At 32.1% G+C, this 16260-nt stretch overlaps 1 protein-coding gene across 1 annotated transcript; it reads right to left on the bottom strand.

The window, feature by feature from the left end:
- Positions 1-923: 923 nt before the first annotated feature.
- On the bottom strand, positions 924-10223 carry LOC107926365 (RNA cytidine acetyltransferase 1). Its single transcript, XM_016857208.2, has 26 exons — positions 10001-10223; positions 9763-9854; positions 9410-9581; positions 9182-9304; positions 8202-8375; positions 7780-7890; positions 7552-7685; positions 7353-7446; positions 6755-6853; positions 6478-6614; positions 6262-6356; positions 5959-6082; positions 5781-5868; positions 5600-5699; positions 5476-5528; positions 4771-4947; positions 4636-4673; positions 4039-4141; positions 3290-3469; positions 3055-3163; positions 2899-2968; positions 2681-2828; positions 2160-2288; positions 1723-1854; positions 1576-1641; positions 924-1496 (listed from the first exon to the last, which is right to left on the bottom strand). The coding sequence occupies exons 1-26, from the start codon at positions 10103-10105 to the stop codon at positions 1257-1259; spliced, it is 3093 nt and encodes a 1030-aa protein (XP_016712697.2). The 5' UTR covers positions 10106-10223; the 3' UTR covers positions 924-1256.
- Between the last annotated feature and the right edge of the window lie 6037 nt (positions 10224-16260).

Below are 16260 nucleotides of genomic sequence, written 5' to 3'. Positions count from 1 at the left end.
GGAAGTTAGATTAGATGGCAATGATCTCTCCTACCTTAACTAATAGTTGAGAATTCGATCATTGTCTTGAGTGTAAAGCAACTTTAAACCTTGTGGCTAACATCTATTCTCTTAATGGGTCAATTACTTTATTATCTTGAAAATTGAATGATGAAAGGCTCGGATGTTATTCTGTTATAAGGTAAACTTTCTTTGTTACTAAATTTATATAATTTTAATGCGATTTGCACATTTCAAATCTAGAATAAGTTGATTGACACTCTTGTAACAATAATTTATTATTTTTTGTCAAAACCACTTATTTTTGCTCCAAATGGTCCTCTATGTCAAATTTTTTATGAAATATATTTTCATTTTATTACCTTGTATAAAAGATATTGGTTGCATTGTCTTCCTCATCATTCGGAATATTAATTTTCTTTTATTAATTTGGTTTTAGCATTATATATATTATTTTCCATTTCTTAAATATCAAATTTAACCTTTAAATTTTAAGTTTTACCTAATTTGCACTTATTTATTCACATAAGAGCTGAAAAATATTATTAGATGTAAATATAAATCAATAAAAATAAGTAAAATATATGAGAGAACTATCATAATGACTTTATTTACTCCTAAAAATGTATAGATATAAATATAAATATTAAAAATAGAAAATAACGACCATTATAATCCTATTTACTGTTAAGACTCATTTACAGAGTTGATTTTATATTATATTCAAGATTTTATTTAAAATATCTTATAATTAAATAAACCTTGATATATTAATAATTCATATAATATATATCCATATATTTATTTATTGACTCTATACTAAAAACAAGCCTTAAAATATTGACAATTTAATATTATAATGCATAATTTATAAATTGCATAATAGAGAAAATTTACTCAGCTAAAAAAGATAAATGCATAAATGAAAATAAAAGTACTTTCATTTTTCAACAAAATGTAAAAGATTTTCTTTTTTTAATATTTTCACATCATGAATATGTTTTTGGTAGTGTTGGTTCCGTATATTGCAGCTGCAGGGTTTAAACAAAATATTTGGTTTTCGGTATCTCAAGGAAGGTTTGCCAAAAGGGCAAGTAAATTGCAGTCCCCCATTTCTGTAGCCAGAAATTCGAACGTTTTAAACAGGCATAAAAATGGAAAGAAGAAAATTAAGATTACAAAAACAGAAATCCAGATATGCCGCCTATTCTACCAAAACTTGCGTTCTAGCAACCAATTATCGTTTATGCAGATAACTATGATTTTCTCTTCTTGCTTGTTGATTTCGAACCATGCTCATCTTTACCTCTCTTTTTCCCACTTTTATTCGATTGGACTTCGCTCCTTCTGGATTTCACACTGATGACACCGCCTGAAAGCACCTTTTCACCACCATTTTCCAAAGCATTCTCCAGTTCACCTTCTCTGCCTTCAATCGCAAATTGTTGGAGTAACTGCAGATTTAACACACCATCCGACTTGCCTTTCATTTCCTCCTATAAAATAAAACATCAAGTCAGATCAAAATAGAAATGAGACCCGCCACAGAAGAAATACCATGCTGATGTACCATACCTCAACTTTCTTTGCAGCATCATTGAGATCCTCATCCACAGAGATACTATGAGGTTCCAACACTCTCTGGAGGGGAAAACCATATATATAAAAACACCACTATGCAATAAAGGTGGGTGAACTGCAAGTTAAAACTTAACCACTTACTTCTTTTAGTCGAGGTAAAGCAGATTCAATCTCCTTTGATGCAACCCCATACAAATACTTGTACAGCTTTATCATAACCTTCTTAAAATATGATAGTATCTGCTGCCTCTCTAGTGCTTTCTTCAATTGTTCCTGCAAAATGACAATAAAAACAATTAAACACGTCAGTTTTAACCAAACTTGTCTGTCATTCAATTCCTCCCTCTTATATATTGGAAGAGCCCCAAATGCAGATATGTAGGTCACCCAGGTGTGTTAGTCATGTAGGTACCATAATGTTAACAGTACCAAGACCGGATTTTAAACCAACATGCAAGGATAGAGTCCTTTTTTCTCCACTATGCAGTTTACAGTGGTCAAAGAGTTGTAGAAGTCTAACCAGGTGTGTCAGTGTTGTGTAAGCAAAGCATGTAATAAGAAAGTTTTGAGTATCAAACCTCAACATAAGAGACATCCCGGTTCTGCAAGCCCATGCAGAGTAGAATAGAGGCCTGAACATATGTTAAAGTAACTGGGATCTTCCCTTGGAAATAAAGATGTGCGAGTATTGATAGAAGGTCAGTGATCTGAAAAAGGGGAACACAAAGTTCTTAAAAAGGCAATACTTTCAAACTTCAAGAGGTAAACTCTGTATTGGATAATGTTACTAAAATAAGTTTCACCACGACGTACATAAATGTTCTCATTCTGCAAGGTTTAATTAGTCTTCGCTACTGAATGGAAATAAGACAGAGCAATATGGCAAAATGACAGTGGAATGCTGACAATACTGCTTTACTTTTCCCAACAGATAAATTTCTCAAATAAATAAAAGACTAGTAAATTAACACCCAGCTACATTTCATTATCAAGTGCAGATGTCATAATTTGATAACACTATACCAGTTAGGCGTGATATAGATTTATGAATAAATCACACAATGCAGTGATGTACTGCATTTTCTATCAGAAATCTTACCGAGAGGTAGTCGATCAGATTATTTGAATAATCTTTCAACCGTCCCATATCATATGGTGATAATAAAGTATTAATTAACTTTGAAAGTTCATCTGACTTGGAAGGCGCGGGCTCTATATCCGTAAAGTCCATCTTAGGGTCCAGGACACTGAAAGATAGTAGCATCAGCATATAACTGAGACACTCTAATTTCCAGGAGAAAAAATTTCAACACTGACCTCATAGCAAGCTTGTATTCCATGTCACGGAAATCACGGCTTAGATTTCTACTGAACCTTAGCTTGAATTCTGAAACAGTCAAGGGAAATAAAATTAAGTAGGAATTACATATCAAAGCATTGGCAGAAAACATTCTTAGGGAATAAAGGACTTGCCTTGGTAAAACGGACTGAAGAAACCCCATTCATCACATCCACTGACCTCAAAATCATCATTGTTCAATGGTTTAAGGACCATAATTGTATGTTCACCCGTCACATTATTCTGTTCCCAGTTAAAGTGGAAAATATCAGACGCCCAGTTGATGCTCCAATCCAAAGGTAAATTTTGATGCACATACAAAATCTAGCCCGGGGGCAAGTAACAAAGTAGGAGAAAGATAATCTTAACTGGAATCTGGCATATGTAGAATGGAGCAAATTTGTGTTTCTTCCAGAAGCGAAAAAGGTCCAAGGTAAGCCCAAAGGAAACACCAAGGTAATGGAGCTTCTCAGGTCGGCGTTCACGCAGATGTACAAGCAAAGGTGGAAGATCTGTCTTAGGTTTAATATTTTCTTCCAACAAGGAGACCTAGAGATACAAATTTATTAGTTGTTCACTGAACCTGAAAAGCTTATACAACTTCATAAACACATCATAAGCATATGCCATTTTTTGGAAAGCAAAAAAACCTGAAAACGTATCAAGGACATAATACACATCAAAATCTAGTAAAAGGAAATTATTTTGAATCAAAGAAACCAAAATACAGGCCAAAAAAAAAAGGAACCAAAATAATTGTTTGTGCCATGATCAAAGATCTTGAAGTTAAAACCTCAATCCCGCAAAATACACCTAGTATGGTTTAGGGTGGAATGCTTGAACTTAAAACCCATTAAATACCAGAGAAGAGCATACTAATGCTTAATATGGAAAAAAAATCTGCAGAAATAAACTCGGTTGTGAGTTTGTAACATTGTATATTACAAAAAAAGGAAGAATCTATACAAGCATGCTATTAAGGAGAAAACCCTTGCAACATCAAAGGTTGGAATGTTGGCATGAAACCATGCAAAGATGTTTTGATTCTCACAATGCCTACAGTCAAGCATAATAAAATCAATTAAAAGTATGAGATAAAGCTTTCTAAAGTCATGAACCTTCTCTGCTGCTTCTGAAAGTCTGAGTTGTGACCGTTGTGGAGTCTCCTCGGCATCTTCAACATCTAGCTCAGAATAAGACCTTAATTGTCCTTCATAATATCTGCAGACAGTCGAACAATTCTTAAAATGACTCATCTTCTACAGGTACTTGACAATTTAATGGTCAGAAAATAAAATAAGTACATTACTCATAAAATGTACAAGTTCTATTATTTATTTACTCAGGAAAAAAAAAATGCTTCCCCTAAATTGCATAAGTTTATCATACTGACAAATTCTATTACTTATTCAGTTTCTCTCATGCACTGCAGGTCTCAAACTGGATAGTAATTTTTTGTCAGCAAAAGAAACAAGATATTGCAACCCACAATTTACTTCTTTCTACTCAAGAGTAGTACACACTTCCCAAATTCAAACATCAAACTTGGAACCCGCACATACAAGGTCATGCAGTCCGGAACTATAAAGCACTCTGATTATTAGGAATCGAGACAGAAAATTTTAATGGATGGAGACTGTGCAAGTGCACTGCACATCTGGAATAGAACAAAAATTGATCAGACCAAAGAAAGAATATACCAAAGATGCACGTACCTTGTCAAGAGTTCAATAGCAGCAGAACCATATCCAAGCTTCATAAGCCCAATAAAAAAGGTGTCAAAATGTTTAAATACAATCCAAACAACCAAACACAACAATATATGCATAGAACATAGAACATAAATTTACCCTCATAGCACTAGGATGAGTGGCAATGCGAACAATGCGAGCACCAGAAAGACTTGGGAAATCAGGATCTCGGAACTGCTCACAGAATTTCCATGGTATTTGGTCTCCATGAGGTTGATAGCCAACACTTAAGCTTTTGATAGCCGATTTAAGCGAAATTTGACCTTCAAGAGAGATCTGCGATAAACTAATGTGAATATATAATGATACAGATAAAAGACTCTTCCATGAGAGTTCAACTTACACTAATTATTAAGTAATTTAATGAAACAGCTGAGAACCATTCTGCTCATAACACAAATACGTGTAGAGCTAATTTTTTGATACCACTGCTGCATCTAGGTCTCTAACAAAATATCACATGAGCATCAGAAGCAGGGAAATCCATATGGAGGAACTATATGATTACTGATTTTCTCTAGCCCTATTCTATTTCTCTTCTATCGTACATCATCATCAGACCAATTACAGTAAAAAAATTACTAACTTATCCAACAAAATTATGGGTAAAATATAGTTTTCCAATATTGATTGCATAATGAACAAGTAACAGTAGCAGAGAGTTCCAAAATATCAAAACTCTACTAGATAAGGAACAATACACAATTGAAGAATCTGAAACGAACAAGTTTTCCTTGCATATTAAGAAAGACAACATGAATAGAAAAAAACTTGTTAAGAGTTTCATATGACAACGATGCAAACCTGGATAACACACAAAATATCAGGAAGCTGATTTTTTGACTCATCAACAGGACCTGCATTAAAGTAAGTTACAGAAACCCATTCCAAGCTTGGATTGAAAAGTAGATAAGCCAAGCAGACATACCTAGTAAAACAAACAAATGGTGAGCTGGAGCATCAGCCATTAGTTGTAGATCATTCGGGGAATTTTTATAGTGAGAAGAAACATATAGGGCCATCATCCGCTGCAAGTATATGACATATTAGCATTTGTTTCACTGTATGTTAAACATAAATTGCATCAATTTTAAAGAAAATCTGATTACCTGCAAAAATAGTTCACTATCTTTGTGATAAGAAAAAAGTGTATCCAGATTAACATAGTAGAGATCACATTCACTGGGTGGAGGTAACCTAATTACAAAATGGTAAATATAAAGGAAATCACTCCTGAAATCGATAAAGTGGAGGAATAATTAACTCATAGATGTGCACAACCCAAACCTGCTAATACTGGGTACCGAGTTTGTAACATCTAGGCAAAGCAAAGCATTCAGCCAGGATTCTATGGGATCAGCAGATGCATATCTAATTGACTCACTAAGTTCTATCTTTTTAAAAACACGATCTGCATTAAAAGGGATTGAGAAATCAGCCCATTGCCTCAGAAACACAAACTTGAACCAAAAGTATCATATATAACTAAATATTGCTGAAAACTAATTATGTCCAGCTCCACTTTACATGACAATCAGATGCATAATATTTGTTCATGGAACTAATAATGTCAATGAAGACTGGAAATACCAGAGAAAGAGCCCTCGACACCCTTAGACAGTTGGCTTTGCTCTTCCAATTGCTGCAGAAGTTTTAGGGATAAAGACCGACCAGTACCTTCGTAGCTTTAAATGGGATAAAAGAACTCAAATTCAGTCAAATCCATATCCTACTAAATATATATTGAGCATGCATGCAGGTGAACTTTTCAAGGGTGCAGATTAATATGTTACAAACTTATCATACCCATTTACAGTAGATGAAAGGAAGACCAAATATGGACCAAGCAAGGACTTCACAACAGGCAATGGTACAGCTGCTGCTTCATCAACAACAAGAAGCTCAACTTGGGAGAGCTTTTCATGTTCATGTGGCTGTATATACTGCAAGGCCAGGGTAGAAAAAACAGATTTGTTAGAGCTAAGCATGGAGGAACTCGTTGCTCATTCGATAATATAAACTTTGCAGTGTATATATAAAATAAAATGATTAAATAAAAGTTGTTCATCCATGTGTTCTCAACCTGAATCGTTTGTCTGTGCTGCTTGTAAATATTGATACGCACAGTTGCTTTCTTGAACTCAGGATTCACACTCTTCACAACATCATAATCAATGTGTACCTGGAAACAAAGGTACGAAAACAAAAATAATATAATATATATCAGGACTAACAATCCGAAAAAGATTCATAGTCATCATATCATTTATCAATAAATTCTTTTTTAGAAAATATATGAACCAAAAAAAATCATGTTTAGAAGCTAAAAAATGAAAAACAGTGACTGCTGATGCTAGAATAAAAAGTGTGCGCCCGGCTATAGACAACCTCCGCTATAAATACTTTAATAAACTCTAAGGTAGAATTATGATTTGGGTCCATGACAAACAATGTCAAAATTTGAAAAAGATCCTTCTGAAATTATAGAGTTGTAGAGGCAGTGAAACACATCATGAGTTTTTCTTCCTAGTAACCGGCCGAAGATTCTATAAAAGTACTATGAAAAACAAAGCTAAAAGCATTTCCTTGCAAATAACTGTATAAACATTAAAGAAAAGTCAGAACATATGCACCTATACAAGCTTGTCAATGTGTACACAGATGAAGGGAAAAGAATGTACCTTATACTCAATAGCATCAAAACCCTTGCACACAAATTCAAACAAGGTCTTTAAGTTCTCAGGACTAGGCGCCGTTACATAGATATTTGAATACCTATTAGAATAAGTTCTCTCATTAGATTGAACAAAGATGAAATGGAAACAAGAAAAGGAAATTATATAAAAGGTAAAAGATTTTCATAACATAAATTCATCTTACCCGGCAGCAATAGCACCAGCAACTGCTAAACCGAGTGCAGCTGATTTCCCACGACCACGAGCAGCAAGCAAAGCAACTGTGCTGTGCAGGTTCTTGTCCAAAATTGCATCAAGAAATGTAACAACAGCTTTTCCCTAGAAAATAAAATATACCCATCAAATATTCCAGCGAAAGTTTGCCAAATTTGTTAGCCACATGCAAAAATAGTAAGGGAGATACATTTCCTACCTGATCCAGTGTACAACACTTCTTTATCAAAGGACCAACAGGAAAATCCTCATTTAGTTCTTGTTTTAAATTCTTCAGGTCCCGTTCAGATTCTGACAGCCCTTCAGAGTCCTTTTGCCAATCAGAGTCAGAAAAAAGTTAGACATAAAAATGCCTTCACATTCCCAAGTGACTTCCCTAACTTATGTTGACAGATATGTGGTTGCCAGCAAACAGTTACATCAAAGATTTCTACGGCACTCACGTTCTCTGGTAACTTATCTATTGAATGTTGGAAAATGTGGTTGTAAACAAAAGGTTAAATTAAAGTTTCCTACAGCACTACAAAAAATTGTTTATAGTTTCTAGAATGATGATACACAGTACAAAACACCTGAACATTTCCAAACGACCCATACTCAATAAAGAAGTCAGATAGATACCTCATTAACTGGGACTGGGGTTATTGATTTTATATGAGATGAAATTGGTAATATATTTAGCTCATCATCCATGATCACACAGGCTTTGCATGATGCAAGAGATAACAAAAAACGTTCATTAAAGCGCCCAGCAGCTTCAGAATGGGACTCCGTACGATATCGCTCATGAACATCCTGAATCAACAAGCTTTCTATAAGTTACCACAGTGATGGTTTAAGCAAGTAGATTGTGTATGAAAACCAATAGTTAAGCAGGCTTTAGCAATGTAGTTAAGAAAATAGGCAGCCTAACCAATACAATTATCAAATAATTCCACTGATTTCAATAAGTTATTAACTCAACTAGAACTTCTACACACATGAGATTAGAACAAGAAGGTAGAGCAGAGAAGCATTAATTTCAAAATAACAACCTTAGATATTGAAATCGGGCTTAATAACCTAAAATACTCGCAAGACAAACCAACTGCATATTAAGAATGAAAAATAAAGGCTACAAAAGGCTGAGTAAAGAAAAAATAAGTGAAGAAAGAAACAAGGGTGACATTATGATATATGAGGTTTTTCTTGGAAGAACATTTGAAATTCTTAAACTAGCTTAAATTTACAGACTGAGAGATTTTTCTAAGCTTGAGAAGCCTTTTAGAATCTTAAGTGCCTTTCAAGTGTTACATCTACACCAATTTCTCAATAGTAGGAATCCTATTCATTTCTCTGGAGCAGCAAGAGAGTGACACCCTTCACATATCCAGCCCCCAGAAAAAAATAATAAAAGAAAAACTGATAAACACTGGTTAGTGATCTGAAAATATCCCAAATGGATTATTAAACAAATGTAGGACTAACACTTTTAAAACAGAGTAGAGATAAAAAGAAATGACAAAGCAAAAGAAATCATGGTGTCATAAGTCAGTACATACAGTTTTCTTAATTTCTTTGGAGAATAATAAAATCAAACCAACAGTAGAACTAATTCATACCATAACCATGGTGTAAAGACTGGTCAATGAAGAAAGGGAACGAAGAAGCAAAATAATTAATCCTCCACCCTGAACTGTCTCTATTGTTCTGGCAAGAAGGTTTGGCGTCAGAGCCTCAAAATCCTAACATCAAAGCAAAGTAAACATTTTAAACTAAAGAAATGTGGGAGAAAAAAAAGAAAAAGATATATAGAACCGAAACCAGGCAAAATACAATCAAAAGGCTACCTGTAATATACACATTCCAAAAGTATTTCCAAGAATTCTCTCTGAATCTTTGTATAAGCAATAGGTTAATCCTCCAGTTTCAACAAAAAGAGAAAAAGGATCAACTTTCTCAGGATCCAGCAGCCCTCTCTGCATTAACTTTTTTATCTGTTTTGCACGTTTTTTCTTGTGACTGCATTAACATGACCATCACTTTAAGACATTAATATCAAGAGAGCTCATTTAACAAAGAAAAAGCATCAAATGAATTTTCTGTTTGATTGCTAATTTTTCTACTTGCTTTTCTTTTTTTAAATTTCGGTAACCAAAGGTAAATAGCAATATCACCAACTGCCTGAAACTAATATACAAACCTGCTGAGTTCAAGTTTGTCCTTGTAGCACCATAAAACAGTCGGCCTAGATTTAACCACAGCCTTACTTAGCATGTAGTGAAGGTTCACAATCTGCAAAAATAATTTTAAAAAACAAATTTCAAATTAGCCACGAAAACACACTCTCTGTTTGGCTTGTGAGAAATTTTACAAAGGTCTTTTCTTTTTCTTTTATGAAACAATTTAAACAAAAAAAGAACGAAAAGAAACGGAGGTACCTGATCACGGGACTTGTCACCAATGATGACGAACATCGAACGATGGCGATTTTTCACTCCATTTTCAATGAGAGTTCTGATGCGTTCGTCTACCTTCTTCCTCATTCTGAGCTTCCTTTTTCAAAAATTTTGGTTTTCGGTTGGTTACTTGCAGTTTTAAAGCTCCGCTGCCCTTTTATTTGCGAGGGTTTATGTCTTTACGAGACTATATGGGCGCTAGGGCTTTTGGAGTTATTTTTTATGAGTATATATTTAATCGAAGGGTAAACTTTACAGCTTTACCTTCCCTTTTTTCAGGTAAAAGTTGGAAGGTGGATTGCATTTCAGTCCTTTCACTTGAATAGTTAAATTTATTTGTATATATTTCGAAACTGTAAATTATTTTATCACTTATATGTACATGCTGAAAATTATTTTTATGGATAAATTTTAAAAAGTCACTCAATTATATTTTTTGTTTTATTTTGTTCACTTAATTATTAATTTTTTTAGTTTAGTCACTAAACTTTTTAAAATTAAATATTTTAGTCACTCTAAGTTGATGTTGATTTTTTATTAATCTAGTAACAAAATTAGCCCTCAATGTTTACAAAATTTATCATTTTAGTTCTAATTCTAAAAAAATCAATAAATTTGGCCTTCAAAATTTATAAAATCTATCAATTTAGCGCTAACTCTAAAAATTAAAAAATATTTTTAAAATAACAATATTTTTAGCCCTTTATAACTCATCGTCTAACCCATATGAGATATTAAAAATAAGAAAAAGAGTACCCTCTTTAAAATCACTTGCAAAAAAATTCTAAAAAGTTGGGATAAACACAAAAAAAATTTAGCATCCGAAAGAAAATAAATGCATTAAAAATGTTATCTGTTTAGGTGATAATGTAGTCAATTATTCCAAATAGGTTTCCAAATCAATTGATTTGATCCAATGTGAACCCTAAATTATAGTAAAAGAAATTGTTACAAATGACTTGAAAGAGGGTACTCTTTTTCTTATTTTAATATCTCACATGAGTTAGTTGATGAGTTATAAAAGGCTAAAAATGAACTTTTATTAAAAAATATTTTTAATTTTTAGAGTTAAGACTAAATTGACAAATTTTGTAAATATTGAGGGCCAATTTTATTGAATTTTTTAGAATTAGAACTAAAATGACAAATTTTGCAAACATTGAGTGCTAAATTTTTTGAATTTTTTATATTTAGGATCAAAATAATAGAATGTGTAAACATTACAAGGCTAATTTTATTACTAGACCAATAAAAAAAACCCACATCAACTACTAAAATATTTAATTTCGAAAACTTTAATGACTAAATCGAAAAAATTAATAGTTGGGTGACCAAAATAGAACAAAAAGCATAATTGAATGACCATTTTTATAGTTTACCAATAAAATTATAAATTCCAGCATAACCACATCATCATTTAACATATAAAAATTTAACAAATGGGTCAAATTGCACGTTTGAAATATATTAGGGCCAATGAAAGGGCTATGATCAAGTTATCATTCATTCTGATAGCTTGGAAGTTGTTAAATCCATTCTTGGAAGCTCTTCCACTGTTTCAAATTTCACTTTGATTAGGCAAATTCATAATATTTTATCTCAGGAAAATCAATGGTTTCTGCAGTATATTTCGAGGGAACAAAATCAAGTTGCGAATTGTTTAGCTAAGCAAGCTTTGACCGAGAAAGACAATTTGCAAGTTCATGATGTTCCTCCTGTCATGGCTCGTACCTTTATTGATAAGGACAAGTCTACGGGTGTTACTTTTGCTCAAACAATGTTTTTGTAATTAATTTAGTGTTTCCTTTTTCTCACCAAAAAAATATATATAAAGGCTAATTTACCATTTTTTTAGTAGTGAGATTAAAATGCAATTTGCTTTTAAATATTAGGTTTTTTTTTGGTACATTTTCCCCTTTTTCACTATTAAAGGTTACAAAAGATTTACTTTTTTCTCTCCACTTCAAGCGGATTTTTTTTTGGTGTGTTAGGGCACTTTTATTTTGGTCACTCAAATTTTAATGTGCTTTTATCTTGGTCATCCAAATAAAACTCCTTACAATTTAGTCACATCATTAGAGAATGTTTGTATTTTAGTCACTTAAGCATTGAACCCCTTAACGACAGTTGACTGTACATGCCAAATCATCATTTTTTATTATATTTTGACCCATCACTATTCATCTTCTTCTTCCTTAACCCATTTTTTCTCCAAGTCATCCTCTCATGCCCTTGCTTCTCAAAACTATTATTACCAAATTCGTAAAATAGCAAATTAGTATGAGAGAAACTGGGTGCCTGCTACGACCAATCTGTGAGTTTTGAGAACAAACCACCTTAACCGCCAGTAATAAATAGCTTGAAGCAATGCCAAAGACAATACAAATATCTAAGAGAAAGTAATCGGTTTAATAAGTTAATTCGATCAACTTTTTTCAAACAAACTTTAACATTAGAAAATCGACCCAATCCAAATCGATCTGAACTGACTTTGATTTGGTCAATTTGACTATTTTTTTGATTAACTTTTTAGGATACTGAGTTGGGTTTACATGGTTACATATTTATATATATTATAAAATATAAATATATTTTAAATAATTTAAAAATAATATAAAATAAGTCAATTTTTTCAATCAATTCGGTTACAAGATTCAAAAACTGATAATTGACCAAATTAATTAATTAAATCGAAGTCAAAATCGACCAACCCGTCCCACTCGACTAAACCAAAACCAAAAAAATCAAATAAGTTAATTTTTTTTAGTTTTTTTACTAAAACCAAAAATTGCTCTTCCCTACAAATGTCCATTTAAAACCTATCTGCATTAGATGACAGAAATGTCAACAATAGGTTCATTAAGCAAAAGTCAGTCATTTGATATCGATTGATATAATAATACGACTAGCTTCCTTTCTTCCAATTTAGATTCGACTGCCCATGACAAAAATGTAACCACATCTTTCCCCATCTAAACAATCACAATACCAAAGAGTGGGCCACATACACCAAAAAAGCATGCAATACATTGAAAGGTTTTCGAACACATTGGTAATAAGAAAGAATTATAGAAGTTGAAACTATTGGAAAAACTGATTTAGAAAACAGTTATTTTAGGAATAGAGAAAGTTTTAAAATTTTCTAAAATCAAGTTTGTTGTGTTATTTATAATAATAAATTTAATTAAAATATACCTATACTTTCTATTGAACGACATTCTTCATTATTCTTGAATCATGAACTGCTTTGAGTGTGGACTCAAAGTTTACCGAACCAATCATACAAAATGAAAAACTTTATTAATTTTTAGTATGAAAGTTAATTCTCTCAATCATTAGAATCATGCGTTTTTCCTAGAAAATAGAATTTTAATATTAAAATAAATTACCATTATTTTTTGATAGAATAGCAATTGTGTGAACGAAAATAACCCCAGATGACTTGGGCAGCACATTAACCTATGTCATGCCATACAAGGGCTATAGCGCAACACTACATGTGATTTGTGCCTTGTATGGTTCATTTCATGCTTTGACAACTCGATAAGCTTGTGCATCACTCGTCCCTTCCTCCCACATCAATTAGGCTTATAATTCATTATCCTACACACTCAATTCAACACATTAGCACTACCTAAAGCCTGTGTCGGCCTAATAGGTCACAACATTCACAAAATTTGTTAAAAGCACTTAATTTTATTAACTTTTACTACTAACTACTAAATAATGAAAACATAATATTAAATACTAAATTGCCAAGAAAACAAGCTCCTTAAGTGCGAAAATAGACCAATATTTGTAACACCCTCACCTGTCTCCATCACCAGATTAGAGTTATGAGATGCTACGGTAAATAATAGAACATAATCATGATTCAAAAACTTATTAAAACATTAATTAATCATCAAACATTCGGTTAAACATATTATACATGTAAGGCCTGGCTTAAATCGAGCTTACAAAAGCTTTAAATTAACTCAGCATCAATTAAGGATCAATTTGAAAAAATACAAAAGATGGGAAAATTTTGTAAACAAGGGTCACACGGCCGTGAAAATAAGTCATGTAACAAAATATGGCCTTGTGGACCTAATTGTAAAACTTTGTAAATGTTCACACAGTCGTGTCACCAGGCTGTGTAAGAGATTGTGATCGTGTGCACCAATTATCACCTAAAACATACAGACCACACAGCGTGCCAGATGCTCGTGTATGGCATATTACTGTGTGACGAATTGTGTATACCTAAAGGTACCTTTCAAAACAAGCTTTTTAGTCCTAAGTTCACTTAAGCCACAAGCAAGCATTATACCATCTCTCAAGTGACTTCAGTGATTAAATAATGTTGCAATTAATAGACAAAAAGTTAAAACTTTATTTGAGCCCTAATTATATATTTATAATCGGTCCCTCTACTAGCTCGAGATAACCAAAAACAAATTGCATTAGAACCAAATGATATGGAATGAATGAAAATGATGAAGTAACCAAAATAGATTGCATGTATCACTATTTATAATGAATGTGTTTTAATACTAAGTACAAAAATTACTTAGGAATTAGTTTAATGTTCAAATTATTATTTAATTAATTTTAATTAAATAATTTTAATTTGAAATAGGAATTAAATTAATTAGTCATTATAAATTTTTTGAATAAGACAATTAAATATATTTCATTGTAGATTCTAATATAATAAAGTTACAATGACTTTAACGGTATTAGAATTGGGTTAAAAATAATTTAATTGAAAAATTAATCTAAATAAAAGCTAATTAAATTTAATAAATAATATTTTGGGTAATATAAAATAAATATTGGGTTGGATAAATTATAAATGTTGAACTAAAAATCTAGGAAACACATATAATTGGAACCAATACAAGAAAGGCCCAACTAGGCCTTATTCCATGTGAGGAGCGCAAACCTTAGTGTTCTATTTAATGCTAAGTACAAAAATTACTTAGGAATTATTTTAATGTTTTCAATTATCATTTACACTTTGAGAGTTATGGTTGATTAGAAACACACTTGTATTTAGTAATTCTTGACCTAAGAATTGTTTGTACAAAGAATTCTTTATGCTATAGGGGGAATTAGTTGCCATTCCCCTTTCTTTTCATAGAATCTCGCTACTTTCCTTTACCTCTATGACTTAGAAACCTCTTGCTTAGGAATTTTATAAGCTTAACATGTGTAGCTCTTCGTTAGGTGATTTGGGGAAGGCCAAGGCGAGAGGTTTCATACGAGATCATCATGGCAATTGAATTATAGGCACCTTTTGCAATATTCCAAGTGCTATTAGTGTTCAAGTTGAAATATGAGCCCTCAAAGATGGACTTCAATTAGCTAAAGACCTAAGCTTAGCTAACCTAGAAATTGAAGTTGATGCAACCACTCTTATTCAACTATTGTCTAATTCTAATATCGCTAATCCTTTTTTTCTCCCATTATTGATGAGTGTAGGATGCTATGCTGATTCTTTATTGCTAGCTTTATGAAACATGTCTTTCGAGGAGGGAACCAATGTGCAAATGCATTAGCTCGTTTAGGGAGTAATTTTCAACCTCTTTCTCCCTTGAATGTTCTAGATTATCTGGTCTTTTTAATATTTGCAGTACTCCTCCGAGTAGTGTTAAACCCTTATTACTAAGTGATAAGTGTAAACTAAAAAATATATAAGATTTTTCCTATGTAATTTATCACCTTTTTAATTAAATTCGCTGCTAAAATTAAGTAATTGTTTAATAAATTAATGAATTATATGAAAAGATGAAATTAGGACATAGAAATTATAATATGTGATTTTATACTTTATTATATAGATTTCATGATAAAATGGATTATTTTATACTTATTTGGACATATTATATTTTTAAGACATAAAATGGGCCATGCATAATTAAATTAAACAAATAAAATATAAAATTATATTTAATAAATCATTTTAAATATTTCATTAATAATTTGGGTTGGAATTAATTATTTAAATTGGATAAATTTTTTTCCTTGGTCCTTTAACTTATTGATTTATTTTGGACAGGTCTGATAGCTTTGTTGAATTACAAAAACCGTCCAAATTGAAGACCAAGTCAATCCAAATTCGGCTACACATGGCTGTCCACTTAAACCACTTTTTGGTTTAATTACACAAGGTCCTTGCATTGTTGAAGAAATTAGAGATTTACTCGAAGATTTACATTGGACTGAGTCTCAGTATTGAGTTATTATGGAATTTAAAT

Source organism: Gossypium hirsutum, chromosome A12 (genome assembly GCF_007990345.1).
Source record: "Gossypium hirsutum isolate 1008001.06 chromosome A12, Gossypium_hirsutum_v2.1, whole genome shotgun sequence".
NCBI classification, from domain to species: Eukaryota; Viridiplantae; Streptophyta; class Magnoliopsida; order Malvales; family Malvaceae; genus Gossypium; species Gossypium hirsutum.
Note: the sequence above shows the minus strand (reverse complement) of the source record. Positions and strands in the feature narration are given on the sequence as shown.